Source organism: Leptonotus elevatus, chromosome 5, assembly GCF_054856555.1.
Source record: "Leptonotus elevatus isolate MCC_2025b chromosome 5, RoL_Lele_1.0, whole genome shotgun sequence".
Classification (NCBI taxonomy): Eukaryota; Metazoa; Chordata; class Actinopteri; order Syngnathiformes; family Syngnathidae; genus Leptonotus; species Leptonotus elevatus.
The window spans coordinates 23790920-23815716 of NC_141243.1; the positions used below are offsets into that span (position 1 = coordinate 23790920).

At 39.1% G+C, this 24797-nt stretch overlaps 1 protein-coding gene across 2 annotated transcripts in view; it reads left to right on the forward strand.

The window, feature by feature from the left end:
- Positions 1-24797, forward strand: part of nr6a1a (nuclear receptor subfamily 6, group A, member 1a) — a 130431-nt gene that overhangs the window by 96864 nt on the left and 8770 nt on the right. For both annotated transcript variants that reach the window (XM_086076937.1, XM_086076938.1), the window contains 4 exons: positions 18135-18365; positions 20927-20982; positions 21790-21950; positions 22577-22807. In XM_086076937.1, coding sequence (XP_085933063.1) covers positions 18135-18365; positions 20927-20982; positions 21790-21950; positions 22577-22807 — 679 coding nt within the window. The remainder of the gene's footprint in view (positions 1-18134; positions 18366-20926; positions 20983-21789; positions 21951-22576; positions 22808-24797) is intronic.

The following is a 24797-nucleotide window of genomic DNA, read 5'->3' on the forward strand; positions in this document are numbered from 1 at the left end:
ACATATTTAAATAATCAAAGTTTGGACGTTTGTGGATCAATTCAGATTCGCCCATGTCTGAATCGCGTCCAAGAATTTTTTTCCGACCCCTTAATGATTATGAAATGCGAAGTTTGTGATTTTTTGTTAAACAGTCAAGTTTGTAAAACAAAACAAAAAACTTTTGATTGTCTTAAACATAGATGAAAACTCATGACACTTTTCACTTTGCAAAATAATTATTTCAGTCATTTAGTGTGCGTTTTTTTTTTTTAAGGCTCAATAATGCCCTCTAAAAAGTTTTGAGGAAGCATCCCTGGTTGCACATTACTCCAAAATTTACAAAACGTTCGAAGCCTACGGCAGGAGACCAAGACCTACAACAAAAATCTCTGGCAGCCATATGCTAATTCTAACAGGAAATCCGCCATTTTGAATTTTCTTTTACATTTGGTCCCATTTTTGGCCTTTTATAGAGGTCAGTAGGTCACATGCTATAGATTTAATTTGATTGTCTTCAAACTTTGGGTGTTTCATCTGAAGATGTTCAAGATGAAAAGTAGAAACAAAGCTTTTTATTTTGTCGAACGCTTTTACCGTGGCAACGCACTGTTTGCCATGAAAAAAGGACACTGATTTTAATGGTTCTAAACATTGGTGAAAACATGAAACTGCATACACATCATGCCTGGCAAACAAATATTTTATTAGGTTATTGTGCAAAAAAAAAAGAAGCTTAATAGCACCCCTTTTAACGTTTTAACGAAGCAGCCGCAGTTGTACAATTCACCAAGATTTCCGAAAAGTTAGACGGAGCATGAAGGAGCCCAAGATCTACAAAAAAAAGAAGTCTCTTAGAGCAATATGCTAAAATAAACAGGAAGTGAGCTGCGATTTTTTTTTTTATGTCCAATATTGGTCCATTTTTGCACCTTTGCACGGGTCATAATATTGCCCCCATGCCTAGACGTTTCATCCAATTGACTTCAAACTTGGCTTGTACTATGTCAAGACCCATGACAACAAAAAGGCAAAAAAATAAAATTTGAGGTGTATGATGGGGACGGAGCATCAAGTTTTACGTTTCGTATTTCCCTCGCCTCAAAAGAGTTGATGCTTAAAAACTCATCTGCACGAGCTCCAAAAAATCCCAATCTTCACATGTATATTAACAGTCATCGCCTGAAGACATTTATAAAATAATATTCAGTTAGACATATAGTGCCACTGACAACAAATGTCAATTTTTTTAAATTTTTATCTGCTACGCCGAGCCCGATAAACGGATCCAGTTTAAAATGTGTCCGAAAAGCCTTAAGATGTTGATCACGCCTCAGACCAAATATTCTGACTCTTTGGCAAAGGGCGTGGCCATTACAGTGCCACAAAGTCTGATGATTCAACGTGACAAAAAAAAAGCTGCTCTAACTAACAGATGATCCTATCTTTACAAAATTTCACATATTTGATGACAGTCCAGGCCTGAAGATATCTATGAACTTATTTTTCAAGTTCATGGTTTACCATTTTATAATTCATAAATAATAAAAAATATTATTATTTTTTTATAGCTGCTCGAAGCTGTAGTTTTATAGTTTCTGACCCTGGGAGCACGCTGAAGATTTTATTAGAATTTTAAAACAAACAAAAAAACGTGTTCAATGAACAACTAAATTTCAACAATAATAATTGTTAATGGTTGGAATTTGTTTTGTTTTTTTCTTTTTTAATTTTGATGTCAAAGTCTTAGCGAAAGTGAATATTGGTTCCAAATCGATTATCAGCCTCCTTTTCTACTAATAATCGGTATTGGCCCTGGTCGATCTCTAATCAAATAGTCTTGTATCGTAAAGATGCACAGTTGTGCATTCCTATTAAAATGTTTTAGATGACCTAAATTTTCACCTTGTAAAGCTCTTTTATCAGTGAGCATAATTACAGTTGAAGAGTAAACATAACTCTCAAGGCTCAAGGTGTTGGTTACATTATCATGTAACCAACAGTACTTTACCACCATTTACCAAGATTAACTTTATTTCATTAAAAAGTCCCTTTTCTACCAAAATTGTTAACTTTAGTTAATTAATGCTACAATGCTTAAATTGCCATTCACACGTTAACAAAGTTATGCTACAGTCTCTTGGAGATGTTTTTTTTCTTCTTTTTTTTTAACACAATAGTAATTCCAGTTAGGTGCCATTTTTTCAACACCGTGAGAAAGAAGGAAACCCTTTCCTTTTATGTTGTGAATGCAGTTGTCCCCCAGACACCCAGCATATCAGTGAACCTAAATATGTAGTTTTTTTTTGTAATTAATCCCAAATTAAATGAATTATGTACTAATATTGTGTACTTTTTTTTGTTTGTTTGTTTTTCATGTGTTTTCTACCCCATATGTTTTGGCTTAGGATGTAAGCTGCAATACTACGTTGCTCAGAAAGCTTTAAGGAAGTGAAGCCCTTCAATAAATGTCATGAATATTTAATTGTCATCTGCTGAAGTAAAAGGAAAAGGAGGAGTCATAGGACATGACATGCTGAGATCAAGTGTGTTGAAGGTGTGAATCAGCCTGATTATATGGTGGCCATGCACTTGAAAGACAGGGTGATAAATTTGGCAAATAAGCTTGAGTGAAAGCCACTTGAGCTGTTGTGTTTTCTCCTCAGTGAAGGAAGTTAGGAATTTCACAAAGAGAGGTCAGTGAAATATATGGTTTTAATGTGTTTTCTGAATGAGCACATGGGCTGACAAATGGCTGGCTGGTATGGGTGAGGATGCATTGCGTCATTTACAGTACAGTGTATAATTCTCATAGCTTCAGCTGGCAGAGCTTTCTAACAGAAGTTACCTTCAGAGAACAACAACAACAAAATCATAATTTTTGCCTTCAATGCTGACTTCACTTTCTTGTTTTTCTTTGGGGTGCCCAAAGACAATTGTTCTAATTTGACTTATTTATTTTGTTTCATGGCTGTTGAATTGTGTATTATGCTGTCAGTAGTGCACAACAGACGTTTACCTTAAATTATTTTTCATATGGAACACATTAGGGAGATCGTCTTAGGCTATGGAGACAGAAGAAACTTAACCATCAGTCTCATATATTTTAAATCAAATGTGCATGTGTAAGCTGGACCAGTTGTTTATATTTTGGACTGACATTAGCTCAACAGAAAAAGACAACGACTACCGTTACATGCACAAATTAATTGGGTAACTGAAATAGTTTGCTCTCTTTTTGTCACACTTCTCTTTGAAATTGCAGTTTGCATAAGCTGGATACTATTTGGTCTTTGCCCAAGCAATGTGTGTGTCCGTTATGCCAGCAAGCTCTTCTCAGCTCGTTTAGCGATGGCGGGTGGCTTTCTGCTTTTTGCTACCAGTCTTTGTCGCTCTGCTGAAGAATTTTCTTTCACTTTTATTCCTCTAGCTAATTATTTTTTTTATACTTCTATGAATAGAGCTGGGTGATGGGATATAAAATCACCATATAGAACGTTTTGCATTTTATAACACAATTTAGATATTTATTATAATAAAGTGACAATTGAACAATTAATCTAGTAGTGTTGCTGTATAAAGTTAGAAAATGTAAACAGAAGCGCATAGTAGTCTACATATTTTTTTTCACAAATGTTGATATCAATATAAAAAAAAAAAGATACATAAAAAGAATAATGTTTCAGGTAGAAATATATATATATATATTTTTTTTTAAAGATGACCTCTAATACCAATGTAATTTTGAGAACATTTATTGTGCAGATCTCAAAAGTAAAAATGAAAACTTGGGACTGTATTGTGAAAACAAATCACATTAGTGATATGCATTCAGTGTACTATCCATCCATTCATCCATCCATCGTCTGAACCGCTTATCCTCTAATATTAATATTAGGGATGTTAGATCCCACTTTTTTTTTAGACCAATACGATACTCAAATCGTCAGTACTCACCGATACCCAGTGCCAATACCATTAGTACTTATGATACATAAAATTTCCCCCCAAAACAATGACAGATATTTTTTAAACGACAATTTTAATATAATATAATTAATATTAATATCCCAATTATAGAAAATTTCCTTTAAAATGTTTGAAATTAATGGCAATTACATATTTTTAAATTTGCTCATAAAAGTAATTTTGCATAGAGCACACAATAAAAAAAAAAAAAAAAAAGAGATACATGAAATGAAACAAATAATCCAGTGGCAAGGGGGGGAAAAGTCCCAATCAAAATATGTGGTTGTTAAACTGTTTCAAGTCATTTAGTAATATCTACCATGCTAAGAATTCCTCAAGTTATTTAGTGTGTGATGTTTAATTATATCTTGTTTTGAAATCCATGCTTTGAATTTGGAAGGCTGCTCTGTATTTCTGTTTCCTGTTTCACGTTCTCCGTTCGTCATTCATCACATAGCAGTGCAGTAATCAATGACGATATGGAATATACACAGATATGTCTGCCCTTCAGAGCTAATTAAATTGTTGAGTACAGCTGAAGACCTATGTGCTCTCTTACCGTAGCCCCCTGTGGCGGTAAATAAATGCAAAATAACCATTTCAGCCTTTAGTTGCTGACCGAAATACGACCACAAGAGCAAGAACCGATACCAGTATCGATACCCTGAATATACCATGATACCATGAAATGTGTGCTGGTATCGGCCCGATACTTGGTATCAGTACTTGCCCATCCTTAATTAATATACAATTAATTTTCTCAGTCACTCCACCTCACTCATGTTACGCCATGACATGATCCATTCTCGGCCTTGTTTAGCTATGTGTAATATTATTTTGTACTGTATCGTCTTCTCTCCAGATACTTATTAAATTGCCTGCTATTAGGCTGTTGTAAGTTGAATACGCTCAGCTTTAAACGGTTCCCAAACAGGCTTCTGTGAAAAATGTTGTATTCAATCACCCAATTACTTAATTCCAGTGTTACACGATAACATCAGGTTAGCTTAGCAATTAGCATGGCTTCTCCATCTTTTCCTGTTAATTACTCCTGTGTTGTTAAGAAGTGGAGCTTATTCACCGCCACGGAGGCAATGATTATTGCACGTATGCACTTAAGAGCGAAGCTGCTACATGTTTCGGTGCAGTAGCCTTTTTATTTATTTTTTATTAACTGTTAAATTTAATTTTGCACCATATCTTTGTGATGTATAATCAATTATCATTTCCCTTTCTGTTTGCCACCAGGTGGCAGCTGTGTGGAACAAGCACAGAAGGTGAAAGCTTTTGTCCATCAAGTCAAGCTGCCTCAGTCGTTCTAATTCCGTCTGCCAGAATTCACCCTAAAAACCGCAAACATTCATTCTATTCTATTGTCTTCGTGATATACAGTTTATTGTCATATCTCCCACATTCCCCTAAATGCAACACTCAGAAACACCGCAAGCCTCTCTGGCTGGAGCTCATCTAAGATGGACTGATGCAAAGTGAAAAACTGTGCTGTGGTTTGATGACTGCATTTTAAATGGTCATTCGAAAAAGCTCCGTCCCCTCCTCATTTGACGCTTACGGGTCCGACATCCTTCTGCATATTTACAATTAAAATGAACGTGTCAGAGAATGTGAGTTAGTGTTTTTGGAGCAATACAAGCGCTATACCGTCCCGATCAAGGCAAAAGGGTCTACAGTATGCAGTGGAAGGATATATTCATACTATTAAAATATGCAGACTTCACAACTATTTATGCAAAATCATACACCTTTCAAGATAAGTCCAGCACAACAACGGCATCCCTCTCTCAGCGTGGAAATTGTAGTCCCGCAAAATAATGTCTATTTTTTATGAATGTACCTGTAAACTGATTACATGCTACGTGAAAGATGAAAACTAAATAAGTTCAAAGTGCCTGTTACGATGCTATGTACACTTTGTGTAAATCGATAAAACATCACAGAGCTCCCAGTATGAGGCCCAGCGTAAACTACCTACTAGGACATGTTACCCAACTAACAATAATAACAATGATCAAGATAAACTGTGTATTTTCATGAGGCGTTGCTTCATAAAGAACTTGCCGCAAAGGCGGACATGCTTGCCGAATGAGGTGATGAATGGCCAATGATAATGATATTTTGATAATATACAATATTAAAGGGGGCCTGACGTGAACTTTGCAGCGACAACAACAACCATCCTCTGGACGCATTAATACGGTATCAAAAGTAGTTGTTGTGAAATTCTGCCTTATTGTAGAAATACAGGCTCCACAAGATGGTTTACTGTGAGCCCAGCATCAAACGGGTGGATTTTGGTGGGTGTGGCCAAGGCTTGCCTGATTCCAAACGCTTCTGCTTACAAAATGAGTTGGCCGTGGCCAAGGGTCTTCTGTGCCACCTGCTTCTGTCGACACACAAACTACGTTTACATTAGGACGATACGATATGCGATACGATATGCGATACGGTATGCGATACGATATGCAATACGATATGCGATACGATATGCGATACAAGGCTCACGATAACGATTATCTCACAATATGACAATACCGCGATTATCGATGTATTGGTCAGGAAATTTGTCCACGATAATCTACGATAGACCTAATCAAGACATAAACTGATGTTTTTTTCAAAAACAAAATTGTACCATCACTGAAACACAATATTAAAACTGGTGTCTTCCTCACAGTGACTAATTAAGTGCATGTTTTTAAACAATTACAAATGTCTTCTTAACAGAGACCACTTTCTGTGACCAAGTTTTTTCTTTCTTAAACACTATCGTCATACAACAAGTCAGTCAGTCACATAGTCAAACGGTGACCTTTTTTTTTTTGTGTAACATTGCAAAAGTAAATAAATAAATACAATTATTTAAATATTAAATCCAATTAAATCAATATTGATATTCCTCAGAAATTGTGTGCCTCAAAAAGTCAAAACATAAAATATGTTTTAAAATTTTTAAATTGAAGATATAATACACATTTTTCATAGAAACATATACAAAACTGAGTCACTTGCTGGACAGATGATGTCTTACACAAGTAAAAGTAAGCTCAAGAGTCTTCTTCGCCTAAGGACTGCCGTACATTTCCCCACCACTCTTATGAAGCGCTCTCCCTAGCGGGCCGCCAAGGAATTGCTCAATAAGTAATAAACAATGGAGCCTTTACAGTGGCTGTATATTAACTACAAATTTTGATACTTGGCGTCGTAGGCATATCAATATCGGGAAACACAGTGTCATGATTTATCGCAATATCGATTAATCGTCACACTCCTAGTTTACATGCAGGCAATATTCAGGTTATGGTCAGAATTTGGGTTTCTGGAACAAGCGGAATAACACGTTTACATGCGCAAGTTGACAGAGTTACCCCCGTATACATGGCGTTTGGAATAACCCGATGTAAGGGGGCGAAGTATGGACGACGTCATGGCAAAAATAAACGTCACGTCCGCTTCTAACTATAAACAGTCAATAAAATATATTATATTCATGTCACTCACCACGCTAAATAAAGTAGTCGGTTTCCTACTCGCTCCAGAAGTGTGTTTTTTGTCGGTACACGCCAGAAGCACAGACTTACTCATTTGGATAAAGCGGAACTTTGTGTGTCATCTAATGTTCCTACACGGACGTGTATTGTTGAACACTGCAAGCTGGAGATAAACATTGTTTATGCCTTTCGAGTGGTGTCACGTCTGCCTCACATGAATAGTTAACGTGTCACAAACTGTGGCATTTTCGCTATAGAGATACAATATAATGTGAAAACGCAGCTGAGAAATCAATATATTTAAGCGAGGCCCGTACATGTAGCGAGTGAGACGGCGCTGCACATACAAGTCTTTACTACAAAGACCAAGATTCCTTGCGCATACAAATAAGCCAAGAAGAGGAAAAGGAGACGAAGAAGAGGTTGTAATCATTCGCACAACAGAAAGCAATGCCCCGTTGATTCAAGGTATTCCAATTCCGTTTAGAAGAACCAGTTTTCCGAATGTATTATGTATTATGAAAGGGGTACCCAGGGACCTTATTAAGGTTTTTAAAAAGCGGGTATATATTCGGGTTATTGCGCGTTGTTTACATGGCCTTTGAAAACCAGAATATTGCCAATATTCGGGTTTTAAAAGGGTTATTGCCTGCATGTAAACGTAGTCTGTCTTTCATGTCTGCACCTGAAGAAATATTGGCACATGCTTTTGCCCTCTTCAGTTTCAATAGGTGATGTACAAAATGCCATTACAACAGGCATAATTACGTTGTTCTCTGACTTGCCCGCCTCGGCGTCCGCTCAGCATACTCGGTCGCCGCCTCCCACCCGGTTGTCCTTCCATGAAGCCCGCCGGCTGGCAAAAGCCGCTCGGCCGGCGGTGGTTCTTTGTGAGCCGACGGGGAGAGACCATCCGGTCCCCACTGTCTCTCGCAAAGGTCCACTGCCGGCCGAGCGGCTTCTGCCTCGCTGCTAGGCAGCATCTGCGAGGAGGCGGGCCGAAATCAGACAGCCCCCGCTCTCTCTCACGAATGTCTACCGCAGAAGCCATGTCCAGTCTCCTATTAATTTTATGAAGTTGATTTCCGGACTTTGTTGTTTTTGGATTTGCCTGCCAGTGCCTTGTTCACCGCCTCGTTGTTTGTTTAATTAAAAGAACCAATGGACGTTATCACTGCTTTGCTGCCTTTGCTTCGCTGCATTTGGGTCCAACTTCCCACAACGCCCCACGCTAACCTTACAGAATAGACTGACCAAGAAAGGACCCAGCAGGAAGCACCCAAACGCCTTCAGCTTGCTGACCACTAGTGTTGTTCCGATACCCTTATCGGGAGAAGCCCCGATACTGCATTAAAACAGTTGTATCGGGATCGGCAAGTACTAACAAAGTAACATGCCGATACCATTATTTCCAACACTATGTAGGACTTTGACTTTTGGTGGACTCATCTTGTGTCTTGCTTGTGCACAACATTTACTGATGTGTGACATGTTCACTGCATGCCGAGCCAAGATATCCTATTGGCCCTTGAATGCTCTAAACCAATGGCAGGGCAGCTTTTTCATGTTAGAAAAAACAACAACTAGGTATCGGTACGGTATTGGCATCGGTCATTACTGCAAAACTGGGTATCAGAATCGGTATCTGGAGCCAAAAAACTACTGACGACCCCCACACCCTCCACGTAGGTTTACGTCTGGCATGTGTCTGCGTCCCCTTGTCTGTATTGTCCGGTTCACATAGTTCACCACAGTATTTACCACCCCACTGTTTTTTGGATTCTGATTCCGATCTTACTGACCTTGAGGATCGCCCCATTTTAGTTAATCTCTTGTCTGACACCAATTCTGTTTTGGATGCTTTAGGCACAGCTTTTGATTTCCACGATAGTTAATCACATCCTTCACAGTTTTTGTCACAGTTTCCTTTTGACGACCCCCACAATTCCACCCCAGACTCCTTCCCTGGGCACCTGGTTGGCCATCTACCGGGGACTGCCGCGAGGTGGCCGATGTGGGCGGCCAGGTAGATGGTTCGGTTCATCACGTCATGTCACTTCACTCATTGAATCGTGTCTATCTGGGTCTGACCCCAGGCCAATTAGTTTCTAATCACCTCGTTCCCCGCCATCCTGTGCACCTCAAAGCACCAAGTCACGTCCACCCAAGTTACATCACGAGTTTGTCCCCACACCACTTCGTTCTCCGCCATCTTCGTCACCTTGTTCCCTGCCACCTTGTACTACTCACGGCCCCAATTCACGTTCTCCCAAATCCCCTTGTCCGGTCCCCACACCACTTCGTTCCTAGTCCCGTTTCTTCTATTCTCATTTCTGTAGCTCTGGTAGCTCCGTTATCCTCGGTCTCTCATGCCACTTGCACTCCCCGATCCCTATGGCAGCAGGATGATGTGGTAACCGTCACTGCTACTCAGCAGCAGCAGGCCCCCGTCCCTGCATGCATAAACAAATAAATAAATATTCATATATATTATTATAAATTATGTTTGGTCCAAAAGGAACTATTTGTTTTTATTGGTCTTAGTTCATATTTTTAAATGCTTAAACATATTTTTGTTTTGTACCCAAAAATATATATTCGTTTGAATAATCGTGATTTTAATTATTGCCAAAATAATCGTGATTATTATATTTTTTTAATAATTGAGCAGCCCTATAACACAATTTTTTTTTTTTAAAGAGTGAATTTCTGTGACTGTGTGCTGCTTCTTCTGACAGTCTTCTTAACCTCCACTCTATAGTGTTAATCACTAACATAGATAAATTCTAATCCCAGGACAGCCTCACTGTGTGACGCCCCTTTGTCTCATATAATGTGGCTTTCCCACCACCACTCTGCTGGCAGCAAATTTAAACCTCACAGGCTCACACCTTTTAAATGGTAATCTGTCTCTGGGCATTAGAAGCCCTCAATCCCCCTACTAGAGACTTTATACCATGTGCCCCCTACTAAACAGAAACACCCCCAGTCAGCCTCTTTCTAATTAGCTTTAATACATGAACTCTGCAGCTTTCTATTAAACCCCCACCCACCTCTGTCTTGTCCTAGAAAGGCTTAGCTCGCTACTTATTCACATGCTGCTAGCATGCAACCTTTTAAAACTATATGCAATCCTGTTTGTTTGAACCCGGCGCGTCATCATTGAAGACATTGTCAACGTATTCGTCATTTTGGATACAACATGGCAAAAGGTACTCTGTCGTGGTGTCGCCAATTTATTGTCATCTATCTGGCCGAAATAGCGAAATATGGCGAACTCTTGCTGTATTGGGGGGTGCGGTAACACCTCCCACAATCGCAAAGATAAAAAAGAAATTAAAAAAATTAAAAGAAATTTTAAAAATCCACGTTTCTGTGATTTCAAAACTGTAAGAAAAAAAAAATCACTTTCGACAACATTCTGTCCTGGGCAAGAGTGTGCTCCGTACATTCCGTACGTTATTAGATTTACAATTTACACCTGATAAAGCAATGTCTTAATTTCATTTATATAATTTGGTTTAAAAATATGTTAATTAAAGTAACACTAAATAGGATTTGAACCTTCAATTAATATCCCCCCGACGAGAACAAAGACGACATTTTCATCTGTGTCCTTGATAGGTCAAAACAAACGTTTACAAGGTGCCGCATCAGCCAATCAGCTCGATGTATTGTACTGAATGTCCCGCCTTTCCCGAGAAAATCAACGCGGAGAAGTCCCAGATTGATATTGTGGAGAACTCCCTTGAGTGAATCACCATATCAGTCTGTCTATTGCCAGGTTACTAGGGATGTTCAATACCACTTTTTTTTTAGACCGATACAATACTCAAATCTTCAGTACTCACCATTAGTACTTATGATGCATAAAATTTCCCCCAAAAAACAATGACCGATATATTTTTTTAAACTATACATCACAATTATAGCAAATTTCCTTAAAATCACACAATAAAATGAAGTTCAAAAAATTGATAAATGAAATGGAAAAAAGGTAATCCAAGGGCCAGGGGAAAAAAAGAAGTCCCAATCAAAATATGTGGTTGGACAACTTATTTTTAAGGAATACAGTGAAGTGCAAATAATTAAATTCAATATAACAGTGTTTCAAGTAATTTAGTAATATCTACCATGTTAAGGAATTCCCCAAGCTGTTTAGTGTGTGATGTTTAATTACTTTTTATTTTGAAATCCATGCTTTTAATTTGGAAAGCTGCTCTGTATTTCCGTTTTTTGTTTCACACTCTGCGTTTGTCATTCATCTCATAGCAGTGCAGTAGTCAATGACTATATACTATACAAAGATCTGTCTGCACTTCAGAGCTAATTAAATTGTTGAGTATAACTAAATACGTATTTGCTCTCTTACCAAAGCCCCCTGTGGCGGTCAATAAATGCAAAATAACCATTTCATTCAGCCTTTAGTTCCTCATCGAAAAATGGCCACAAGAGCGGGGGCCAATACCAGTATGGTCTAGCCGTCGCGAGTACTGATACGTGGTATGTGTCCTGGTATTGGCCTGATACCAATACCTGGTATCGGTACTCGCCCACCCCTACTTTTAACTTAACTATACAAGAAGAATGGAGAATATATGTCACCTTATCTGGATTGTTGGAAAGCCCACCTTGTTGAGATATTTGTAGTTATTAACAATGAATGCATTGACAGACTTTTTTTCCGTCTCAAAATGTCCTACAGTCTTTGAATGCACGCCGGATGAGAGTGATGGCAGTGTTTTACGCCCTTCATGATCCTCTCCATTTTATAGATGAACCACAAAGGTTGAGTGTATTAAGAACAATATGACAAATTACAAGCCTGTTAGATGGCTGATAGAAGTGTGTTCTACCCACTTTCATTTTCACACACACACACACACGCACACACCACACACAAAATATGTTTCAGTGTTTAATAGTGCAATTGCTCAATAGTGAACTGGCCATGTAGATATGTTTTACAACAGTACTTAACAGTAATTATAATTCCTGAAATGGAGGCGATCGAGGAATCTGGCTCAAAAGGTACATACAGTAGTTCTCGTCTTTGCAGGTTTTCTACAATAATCTCCCAACGTGTAATGTAAAACTCTCTGAATTTATTGTAACAACTCAGATAGTACCACTTAACAACCACCAACATTTTCCTCTTAAGTGAGAAGGTAGCTGTTTCCATGGTTATGTCGATCGCGAAAAACGGTGCCAAATTAGCATATTTGACAACGACATACTGAAAGAGATTATTCGAGTGTCATCGTGGGATAGATTAAAAGGGCTGTCTTCAAGAGGGAACGTCTCGAATGAAAAATACACACTTTGTATGAGGACAAGAAGGCTCGCCAGAAAAAGATGCTTCAAAAAGCAGCAAACGATGCTGTCCCTGGTGATCACCGGACTTCTTTGAACAATGACAACTTTTGGCAAAGAATGGACTCTGCAGCCAATTGTGATAACTTTGGGTGAAACAGAGAAGCGACACTACATCAAAGCATGCACTGACCATTTTGTGGATGTTGCAAACAAATGGAAAATAACAGAAAAGCTAACCTTACCGCACTGATAATGCTCGTAACATGGTTACAGCCTCGAGAATCCTCCTATTTAATCAACTGCCCTATACATCCCACAGTCTGCAAACAACGGTCAATGTTTTCCTTAGTGACAGTGGATTAGAGTGTTTCGGCCAAATGTCACAAGCTTTCCGGGCACTTCAAGCACAGTCCATCAAACGCCCAGGCATTAAAGAAGCAGCAAGTTGCACACGGACATACTGTATGTATGAATTACTGGCTCAGGATGTTGCAACAAGATGGAATTCCACCCTGGAGATTATCAAGCAGATCCGGAGAAACAATTATCCACTGGCAAATACACTGGCACAGCAGAAGAGCAAGGTTGCCTTACTGACTGAACAGGAGCTGTCCAAAATTGGAAAAACTAGAAGAGCTACTTGAACCCTTCAGTTAAGCTGCTACTTTCTTGCTTCCTTTCCCTCTGTGTGTGCGTTATGGAGCATTCAGTCGATGTTCCAATCTATGTTGTATGGTTCAAGAAAGTCTTTACCACACCTAACTCAGAGGAAGAGCACCAACCTCACCCGGCTGAAGATGGCTACTGCCCTTGACCCTAGATTTCAAGATCTAAAGTGTCTCCCAAAAGATAAATGGAGTGATGTCTGGGCTTCATTGCGTGCCGTGATGATAGAATTACAACCTGATGTGACAACAGTGGAACAGGGATCAAAGAAGAGGAGCTATCCATGTTGCTGGGATCGTCTGATATGTCAGATAACGATGAGTATTTCCTGGACCGCTACAAGGCTGAGGCCAAAGTGGAATTGGAGGTGTGTCCACTACAATGGTGGTCACAGAGAGAATGAGCACATACCAGGCTGTCACCCATTGCACGGAAGCATCTGTTAACTCCTTCAAGCACAATGCCTTGTGAGAGTTTGCTCTCGCACTCAGGCCACATAATTCAAAAGAAGCGAGCTTCTTTGTCCCTTATAATGTGAGCAGACTGGTATGCCACAGTGATTGGTTAAGTGCAAAGGATTAAGCCAATTTTGTTTCTATGAAGTGAAAAATTCAACTACCATGAAAATGGAACACGTTTTTGGTGTTAAATAAAATATTAATTTATATTACCAATACACGTTATCACCCTCTGTACTATGGACTGAATGCACATTGCACACAGCACTTCCACATGCAATGTAATGATGCACCGAAACTTCCGTTGCTGGGGAGACTTTAGCGTAGTGCACAGTTGTGATGTAAAATCCTATCCCTAAGTCTCTAACCCATTCAAAAAGAACTGGGGCTTATCCTTTCTTTAACAAACGTCGCCCTTGTGTGGTTGACAGCTGGTAAACATCAGCAGGAAAAAAATGCAGAGAACAGACTTTGGTACTGTATGTTAACCCTACAAATTTATGCCTGGGAATGTTGACAACCCACCGTCTCTGCTGCTCAGCATGAAGGCCAGTCCGACGTTGGAAGTCAGGAAGTGTTCTGCCGTCGGTATGTGCCGTCCGATTAATGTATCAAATCATCATCGTAACGTCTGAGCCCTTGGATAGCGTTTTTGGCAGATTCAATATGCTGAATCAGTGTTGGAAAGTCGTGAGATTTTATCACTCCGATTGTCTGTTGGCTTGCGAATCAACACACAGGGCAAGAAAAGGAAGTGACAAATGCGGGTAAACAGTAAGCGATGGAAAGCAATCAGTCAAAATCCAGTAAAACAGCCGGGAGTGAAGGGGATTGCTTTTGTGAAAATGGCTGGGAGTGAATGAGTTAATAGTCTGTGCCGACGGTCAGGCTGACGCAACAGGCGGTAGGCGTCGCTCACAATTGGCTGACGTGGGATTTGCGTATCGAGGCCTTAAGGAACTGCGAAGCGCCTGTCTATCAGGGCACAAGGCAGTGATAACTCAATGTACTGTCCTTTCTACTATGTCATGCCGAATACATGCATCCATACACATGCCAACAATGATGAATAAATACCCAGAAACGTTCACAATTGATAGAAGTTCTCTTCAAACCAATGGCGACCACATTAAAGGAAAGGTAAACGTCACAACACTCATATATAGCATATAGTCCATAAACTAAGCCTGGGTTGTTTTTATCTATGTTAATGACAAGAGTATTAAAAAAAAAAAAGATGCATGTAAAGATGAGTCCATTTTGATAGTTTTGTTGAAATTTTGTATTTCACAAGATAATTTTTCGCTATAAAAAATCTTTGAAGTGAAATATTCTTTCTATATGATGATTCTACATTAATTCCAAAATGTTACTCATGTAAATATCCGTTACTAGCTTTGTAGAAAATTATAGAAGTAAAAAAATATAAATTAATCATGCTAATAATTAGTTGTTGTTTTTTATAATAAATAAAATAAAATACAAATTATAAAAATAAATAATAAAATACATTTAATGTTAGAATTACTAGCATTTGGTGTGGTTCTTTTCCTTTCACCAAATCTCTGTGTAAAAAAATTATATGCACAAAAAGACTTTGTGGAAACAGGCAGTCTACCTCTGTTATTTGTTAGTTGTGTAACCACTTGCAGTCCCATAAAGAGGGTAAAGGTCCCTCTGCATTACAGAAATGTCTTAGATTAATCAGATTTCCAGGTTAATCTGTCGGCCCGGCAGGTAGCATTAACCTGCTGGACAGTAGCTTCCGACCTGTGTGTAACCCAACCACCCTCTATCCCTTCCCTCCTCTAGTTGTGGCAACACCTCCACTATCTTGAGGAAGGCAAACATACAGACACCCTTACATCAGTCATAGAAACGTAATCCTCCTCCTCAAACTGTGTTTAACGTAATTTTTTTTTTGCGGATTTACAGATTTTGTAAAATGAGCCAGCAGTTATTTGTTATTTTGAATTGTAGCGTTTGAAAATGACATTACGGGGATATTATTAATCCAAATTGTAATGTGTGTGTGTGTTTTTTTTTACTTGAAGACTAAACAAGATTAAGTGTCATATAAGTGAAGACGTTGCATTGATTGAGGCCACAGATTCTTCCCAGAATGCAAGTCTTCAATCTGTAAGAGATTATTTCTGTCTGAAAGCCATACTGATTTACAGGATATCCAATACAATATAGTCAGATCACTACATTTTCCTTTTCACCTCTTAAACTTTTTACATTTAAAGCTAATCTTTAGTTATAATCGAATATGTATTGCAACTTTCAAATGAATTTCCTCACTGCTAATTATTAGTATATATATTTACTAAATATTTATGGTAGTCATTTACGTATGGCCAATTTGTAAAATATTCTTAACTAGTATTTGTGAAAAATCTGCGTTTAAATACAAAATTGTGGAGTCAATGGTAAAAAGTGATCTGAAATGATAATCCACCACCTTCTTTCCGCTTTGACCGTGTTTAAATAACAAATAGCAGAAATTACCAACTGGTGTGACTGGTAAGCTCCTCCCACTAGCATTGTAAATTGTAATTCATTGTATTTCATTGTAATTCAATTCATTGTTCTTGTAAAAGAAGAACACAAAATATGAGCATCTTATGCCATGGTCAGACTACATGAATGTAGCCTGATTTTGACCCGACAAGCGTCACAGACAAACAAACAATCAATGTTGTGGCCAATTTTGAGTTGTCTTGATGCGTCACAGCCTGTGTAGTAGTATGACATACTCAATAATTGGATGACTGCCGCCGTGGTCGTGAAGTGTCCCAAGGTCTGGCACGTCAGAATTTTGGTTCGTCTTACCGCATAGTGTGGCATGTCCTACGTCGTCCTATGATTGGTTCCTTGGCATTGACCTGACCAGCGCGCTATAGCTCCTTTTTCTGCCCGCGCTATCTTGCGGAACACAACATAGCACATAGCAAAGCTTGGATCTGCAGTAACAAAGAGGACATGCCACGCGCTCCCGCTCAGCACTCGCATTGCGGTTGAGTTTCACTTTCATAGAGTGTCAAGCCAAGAGTACACGCCACACGCTCGTTGTTCCTGCAGAGACCTAAGCTGTCAAGCTAAAGGATCATCTGTCAAAATAAATAGTGTGATTAATCTGCGTTAGTACATGATTAATGCAATATTTTTTTGACGATTAATTAATGAGTTAACGCTTTAACTTTGACAGCAGTAATTTTTGTGCCGTTAACATGGTCTTTCAAAACCGGAATATTGCCAATATTCTGTTTTTTTAAAGGGTTATTGATTGCATCTAAAGGTAGTCACTGTGTTTTGATGAGTTACAAAAATGCAAAAGTTCCACTTATTTTGATCCTTGTGTATGATTTGGCAACACAAATATACAGCAGTGTTATGAGTGTAGTAAATGAAATAAGCATTACAGCATTGCTGATAAGTGGTGGCCCAAATTTAAAAATCAATCAATCAATCAATCAACTCATCTGCTATGCTATGATGATGTGTAGTGTTACGTATGCTCCTCATGAAAACTGTTCTTCCTTATAGAGTTGGTTCTCTGCATTATGTAGCATGATGGTAGATGGTGTGTGGGGGGATTAAGAAAAGCTTTTTGATGGTTTCCTCAAACTGCTGTCGTATCATTTTCAGAGCACCTACCATGTTGAGTATAGAAATTTCCTGTGCAGACTGCAGTCTGATGTTTCTCTTTAATCCACTCTTAATTCTCTGCTACACCAAATATCAACTTCAAAGACTTGTTCTCTTCTTGCCATCTTAATGACTGAATGTTTCATCACTGTACATATGTACCTGCAAAGTACCATGAAATAATAAGAGGATTTCTTTTCTTCATGACACATTTTATAATTCTGGAATTAGTATGAGGTTGTTGCCTGTACACGTGATAATCATGGATGTTGTTTGGAGGAGAGAGAGGTGAGACTGTAAACAAATCCTCAACAGAGCTCCTGAATAAAATATGCACAAGACGTATGTCTTTGTGCTGATTACACCTCCACTTTCACAAAATGAGAGTTGTAGCATAACATCCCACTAGATTAGCTAGCGCCCGGCAAGCACTTAAGCCCCAGCCACCCCCAAAATCGCAATTAAAAACTTATGCCTAGAAGGAGGTTTTGTGCCCACTTTTTTTTTTTTTAGGAAAAGATTTGGGGCAACAAAATCCTCCCAGTGAAGATTGATTATTTTCTTGGGTATTTTCTTTGAACTTGTGCAGATGATCCAGCTGAGCAACGTACTTGCCTTATCTGTGGAGATCGAGCCACAGGCCTGCACTATGGCATCATCTCCTGTGAAGGCTGCAAAGGCTTCTTCAAGCGCAGCATTTGCAACAAACGCGTGTACCGATGCAGCAGGGACAAGAATTGCGAGATGTCACGCAAGCAACGCAACCGCTGCCAATATTGCCGCCTACTCAAGTGTCTGCAAATGGGGATGAACCGCAAAGGTAAATATGTGCCGCCTATTTATGGTAACATTCAAGGCTCAACATCAATTATCTACAAATACACAGGGCTGGACTGGCACAAACAAATCGGCCCTGACATTTTGACCTAGGCCCACTGGCCTGGCACGGCCCGACCTTTGACCACCGCTTCAGTTTAAATAGATTAATACACTGCTCCCTCTAAATTGTGGGTCGGTCTCTTGTGGTAAAATGAAGGAAGATAATACGGAAATAGTACCGCATCGGCCCCAAAAGACACCAGCCCACTGAGCATCTGCACTGTATGCCAGATGGCCAGTCCAGACCTGTAAATACACTACAATGCACTAACGTTTTTGAGTTGGTATATTTTTGTAAATGTTGACGCTGCTTCCTTGGACATTAAGAAAAAAGGGGAAAAAAACAGCAGCAGCTCTCGATTCAACCTGTGCAGATTACCATGACATGTAACCATGATTCATATACACAGACATTTAGATAACAAGAAAATCATTGTCCCACATGAACATACTGTACGTAACCTTTGTTGAAGAAGGAAAAAACTACAACTAAACGTGTTGACTGGAGTCTGCCAAAATGAAAAAAAAAATACTGTGAAACGTAAAAGGACCCTCAGTTATGTACAATCTTTGCAGACTACAAAGATTTAATCATCTCAAGACTATAACAATGCATCCTGGAGCAAAATATGCTTCCCAATGTCAGGAAGTTTGGCCTCAGCAGACAGGGGTCCATCAAGAGAATAAAACACTCAACAGAAAGCTAAAACTGACACGAATAGCTAAGCAAAAACATCGGACTTGTAGTCTGAAATGGTCCAGACTACATCTACTGACTACTGAGTGAGCCTAAATATGCTGCTTTGAGTCAGCACCCTTCAAATCTGAGACAGCTGAAGCCGTTTGCTCACAAGGAATGGACAAAAACAGGGTGTCGAAAAGTGCCAAAGTCTCATTAAGAGTTTCAGAAACTGTATTGCATTGATTGCCACAAAAGACTGTGCAACAAATTATTAAGGTAATTGCGACACAATTGAAGTCATAGTCTCAATGTCCAGTCCTGCATGTTTTCCTCCTCCTACACACCTAAATCAAATGATCAGGATCATTATCAGACTCCTGCAGAGCCTGCTGGTGAGCTGATCATTTGAATCAGGCGTGTTGCATGAGGGAAACCTCTAAAACTAAAGTCTCGAACTCCGGTCCTCGAGTGCCGCAATTCTGCAAGTTGTAGAGGTTTCTTTCCTCCGTGACACCTGATTCAACGGATCAGGTCATCAGCAAGCGCTGAAGAAATCTGATCTTCATGATCATTTGATTCAGGTGTGTTGGAGAAGGGAAACCTCTAAACGCAGGACTGTGGCCTTTGAGGACCTGAGTTTGAGACCTACAACGTAAATTCTGTGAAGTAAATTTTACTGTGGGACCAAATAGACTCGGTTTTAGAGTAAAATGTACACTTGGAAGAGAGTAAAATAAAAAATTCCAATAATAATAACAGTCCCTCAAGGGTAGAGGAATGACCTTCAGCTTTGGAGTCTGCCACACTACCACCTGAGCTATGCCACTACTACTGTTTGCTTATATCCAAGAGGAAACATTGTTTTTGGTCACTACTTGGAGTTACGAAGATTCCAGCTGACACGAGTGATATACTCACACACAGGTGTGGCTCAGGGAGTAGATCAGCTGTCTCCGAACCTGAAATTGTGGGTTTGTTTCTCAACCCTTACGGTGACTTTTAAATCTTCCTTTCAAGTGTAAATTTTACTCTATTTAGAGTGGGACCAAATAGATTCAGTTTAGAGTTAAATTTACTTTACAGAATTTACTGTGACTCATCATCATTTTTTTATGTGCTGCTTCTGTCTCATGTTGTTTCACTAACCATTGTGTGCTTTTCTATATTTAACACAACAATAATATTCATATAAAAGACACATACGTTCAGTATCTTTTTTTACACAGGTACAGTCAGCCATTTGACATTTCCAGCCATTCAAAGCCATCAAATTTAACTTAAAGACAAGATTTATGAATAATTTTGAGTTAATGTATGTATATGCTCCAATATTCCTGTAATATTTCAACATGTGTGGTTAAATGTATTGGCTCTTTAGAATGTTAAAGTACTCAATGAATGCTTTTCTCAGTTCTTTACTGCCCCCTTATGGATAAATTGTGAATCACACTACTAGTAACCTGTCAAGCCCGATGGCTGGAGAACATTAGATTTCCCAAGGACTTTGATCACAAGATGCACTTCTTGACTCAAGAAATGTATTTGATTGACTCTTACTAGATAAACATCTTCCAAATGGTACCGGTTTAAAAGAAAACCCCTTTCGCCATGCCAACCAAAACACAAAAGTCTATATTTAGAACTGGAAGACATTTCACATGACAGTAAACTTTTGCATTATTCTTTGAGAGTTTAGTTTCAGCCACTAGATAGAGCTAAAGTATTTATAATCACTATGCCACTACTGATCATAATATTGAAATGAACAATAACCATTTTTATTGTCATTATTATTTCTTTCTTTTTTCCCCCGAACACAGCAATCAGAGAGGACGGCATGCCAGGAGGGAGGAACAAAAGCATTGGGCCGGTTCAGGTAAATAAGATGACACTTAACAATTACAACTAAAGATTTTCTCTCTAGAACATCCCTGAGCTTTATTGTACTGTAAACAATATTCACATTCAAATTGAAGCCAGGATTTTGTTGCTTGCATAATGATGAGAGCATACACTTAAATAGTGGAGAACCGTAGCTGCAGTAGAGTTGATAGGAGGATGCTTGTCAAGTATGTAATGATAGTAAACCTTGACCTTGTATCATCACTATATTAGTACAGTATTCTCTATTCAGTGTGGCTTTGGCGAGAGTGCAAATGGTTAGGAAATAAAAAGTGAGACATGAGGCTAAGTAACACCAACACACAATTGAGGAGAGAAGTGGAGATGTGCTCAATTCATTCCAGCTCAATTCATTGGATATAAGGAAGAAAAACTGACATGTTGGCATGCATTAAAAGGCATAATAATTTATTCCATTGAGAAGACATGAATTGCTGTTTCAGTATATGGTCTGAAACTAAATTGACCTTGGACAGAAAATTTCAAATGCACTCATGACATACTCATTTCTTAAATATAGCGTTTTGTCAGTTCTCTCGCATGGATATGCGTTTTTAATTGTGTACGCACTACACACACACACACACACACGGTTGTTTCACACAATTTAGTTTTTTTCTCTCAAGGTCCTTCATTGTGTGACAGCGTCCTTGCTCCTGAACATTTGAGTGAAAAGCACAGTCCTTGTAGTACATGCTAATTAATGGAACTGAGCTACTCTGTGCTTTTGGTCAAAAGGACATGCTGTAAACTTCCCCCATATTCACACTGTGTGTTTCAGATCACAGAGGAGGAGATTGAGCGCATCATGTCAGGCCAAGAATTCAAGGAGGATGCCCCGGAGCACACATGGGGCAACAACGGCGACAGCGACCACAGCTCTCCCAGCAACGGAGCTTCGGAGGGCAACCAGCCGTCACCTGCCTCCACGCTGTCATCCAAGTTAGTTGCTTGTCTCATCCACTTCATTGCACATCACCGCCACTCGGTCCGTCACTGAGATAATGAGCCGGCCCTGACAGTCTTAATACCGCATTCATCTCCATAGACTTGAATTAAAATATTCTTTGCATGAAGAATGCCTTAGTTTGTGGCTCTTCAGGCATGGTGATGACATCAAACATAAAGAACTCGCTGCACTATCAGCTCTTCTTGTAATGGAGACGCGTGCATTGTCTATCTTTACTCAACAAGGACAAATAACGTCGAGGCCCTTGCGTGGCAGTATTTATTTTAGCCCCATTTTATATACGAGGCTTTATCTCCTCAGCTTTGCAGCTGATAACTAATCAGAGAAATAGTCATATTTGTCTTATCAAATACAATCTAAGATAAAGTAGACCCGAATAACAAAATGCCAATGTGGAATGCGCCATGGCATGCAGGTAGAGAACTGTGTAAATTTTTGTGTTCAGTGGAATAGATCCCACTTCCCTCTAGAATAAGGTTGAATGCTATCAAGCTTTAATTTGCGTTAGAGAATGTCATTGTCATTGTGAATACACAAACATGAACTTCGAAGTATAGTAAAAGATATCTTTTGTTAATTGCTCCTTTACTTTTTACAGTCGCTCCGTCGAGATGAATGGCTATACAGCAGCCCTCAGAGATCAATACATCAACACCTCCATGTCAACTCACTACCAGCTCCTGCCACACCTCTTCAGTTATGCTGCCCAGTCGGGCCTGCTGGCCCCCCAGCCGCGCAGCCTTTACCCACAGTCCCATCCATTAGTGCTGCAGCTGGTAGCAGCAGAAGACCTGGCCCCCCTGGCCACCCCTATGCTCATAGAAGATGGGTGAGTACACATATTTGGCCCAACAGGAAATAGTACCCTGCTGAAACTATCACATTATATTGTGTACATATTCTGTTTTAATTTTGTTCCATTAGGTATTGCCGAGTCACTGTTTTTGATTAAAATCTTTATTTCAAACATTAAACATAACAAAACAGTAAACTCAACAAAATCTAAATAAAACAAAAAATATTCAATAATAAATTAAGGAAAAATAAGAAAACCATACTGACATTAGCATGCTCGAAAAAGAGTAGGAAGAAGTAAAATACTTATTTAATCATACCCCAATCTCTTTTTCATTATGAACTAAATCAATTGATATAGAATTATATTTATATATAAATATACTGTATATACACAATATCAATCTACACTAATAAAATAATGTTTGTTACTTGATATGGAACGTGTTCATGAAATAATTTATTCGGCTTAGTTTTGATCAATTTCCTGCACCTAACTTCACAGAAATACTTTAGAGAAGGTTCCAACAAACATGTGCCTAAACATACAAATAAATGTCAGGCCTATATGTGAACTCACAATGTTATTTTGAATTCACAACCTTGTGGAGAGTTCCCAGAACAAGGAAAGAAAACATATTTTCAGAATAAGAATACAGTAAATTGAAAAAATAAACATATAACTGTCTCACATTCAAGCAGTGTAAATGCTGGGCCGAAACTTGTAAAAAGTAAGAACAAAACATCCCCTGGTGAACAAACATTGGCACCTTCAATAGTAATGACAGGGTCAAGCAGACTGGACACAGCCACCTTGTCCTACAAACCATTATTACTCAATATGATTAATAGTCACACCACAAATGTTTTTTCTCAATTGAAAAAAGTAATATAGGCTGAGAAAATCAATATTCAAAAAATCAAGAAAAAAATATTAAACATACAATAAAACACAACTATCCAGAAGAAAACATTCAAAATATCTAGAGGTAAAACAATTTTGTAACGAATGTACAGTCCTACAATGTTGTGCACATTGTAATGCAGTGTAAAATGTGCAATGTTAACAATGGGGTATATGCCACGGAGGAGGCGGGACTTCCGACTTCCTGGTTTTCACACATTAGCTTTGTTTCCGTTTCCTGTTTGCGACGTGTGGGCCGCGTCCCAGTTCGTGCACTTCCGCCTTTGTGCCCCTCAGTTGCGCATTCCCGTCGACGGGTGCAAGTGTGTAATGTGTCTGTCTCAGTTGTCCGAAGCATTTCAGAGAGTTGAGACGCCCTGCGCGCTTCCGCCGATGGGCGGCGCAGGGGTGGGTGCTAGTGTTGGAAAACGGCCATTAGTGGCCGGAAACGACACTGATTTGCGAAACTCTGAAGTCCGTGGCATCTACCCTATTGTGCCTGGCTCATGCAGCACTGTTAATGTGTATTTACAGAAGTCGCGAACCACATTGTTGATATATTAAACTTCATTTTTGCGTCCATACAATGTCACCGTAGCGAGCTAATACTGTCTTGGAGGGCATGCATTACAGTTGACCAACCTGCTTCAGCACAGGTGTCAAACTCAAGGCCCGTGGGCAGAAACCAAAATATTTGTGTCATCTGTATAAAGCACACATTTCATTAAGTGATAATCATTTAATAAATAATCAATATATAATTTAAACAATTTTGTTCCCAACTCTGACCACTGGGGGCCGCCACATACATACGCTACAGCCATTTTCCAAACTGCTTATTCCTCACAAGGGTGGTGGGGGTGCTGGAGCCTATCCCACATACAATGTCCAAGCATTTTGATTTAAATTCACAAACTTCATTTAACCACGTAAATATTTAAAACCTCGTTTCCAAGAGAGACCTGGCCACAGCACAGTGGATGTCTTGAGCGAACAGCTGATTTTGATGCCCTCGAAAAATAATTTATCGTCGTGGAAGGAGGGGCAAATTGTTCGCACCTTGTCTAGCCAAGACGGAAGCACAATATAAAAATAGTTACATTAAACACACAATACATAA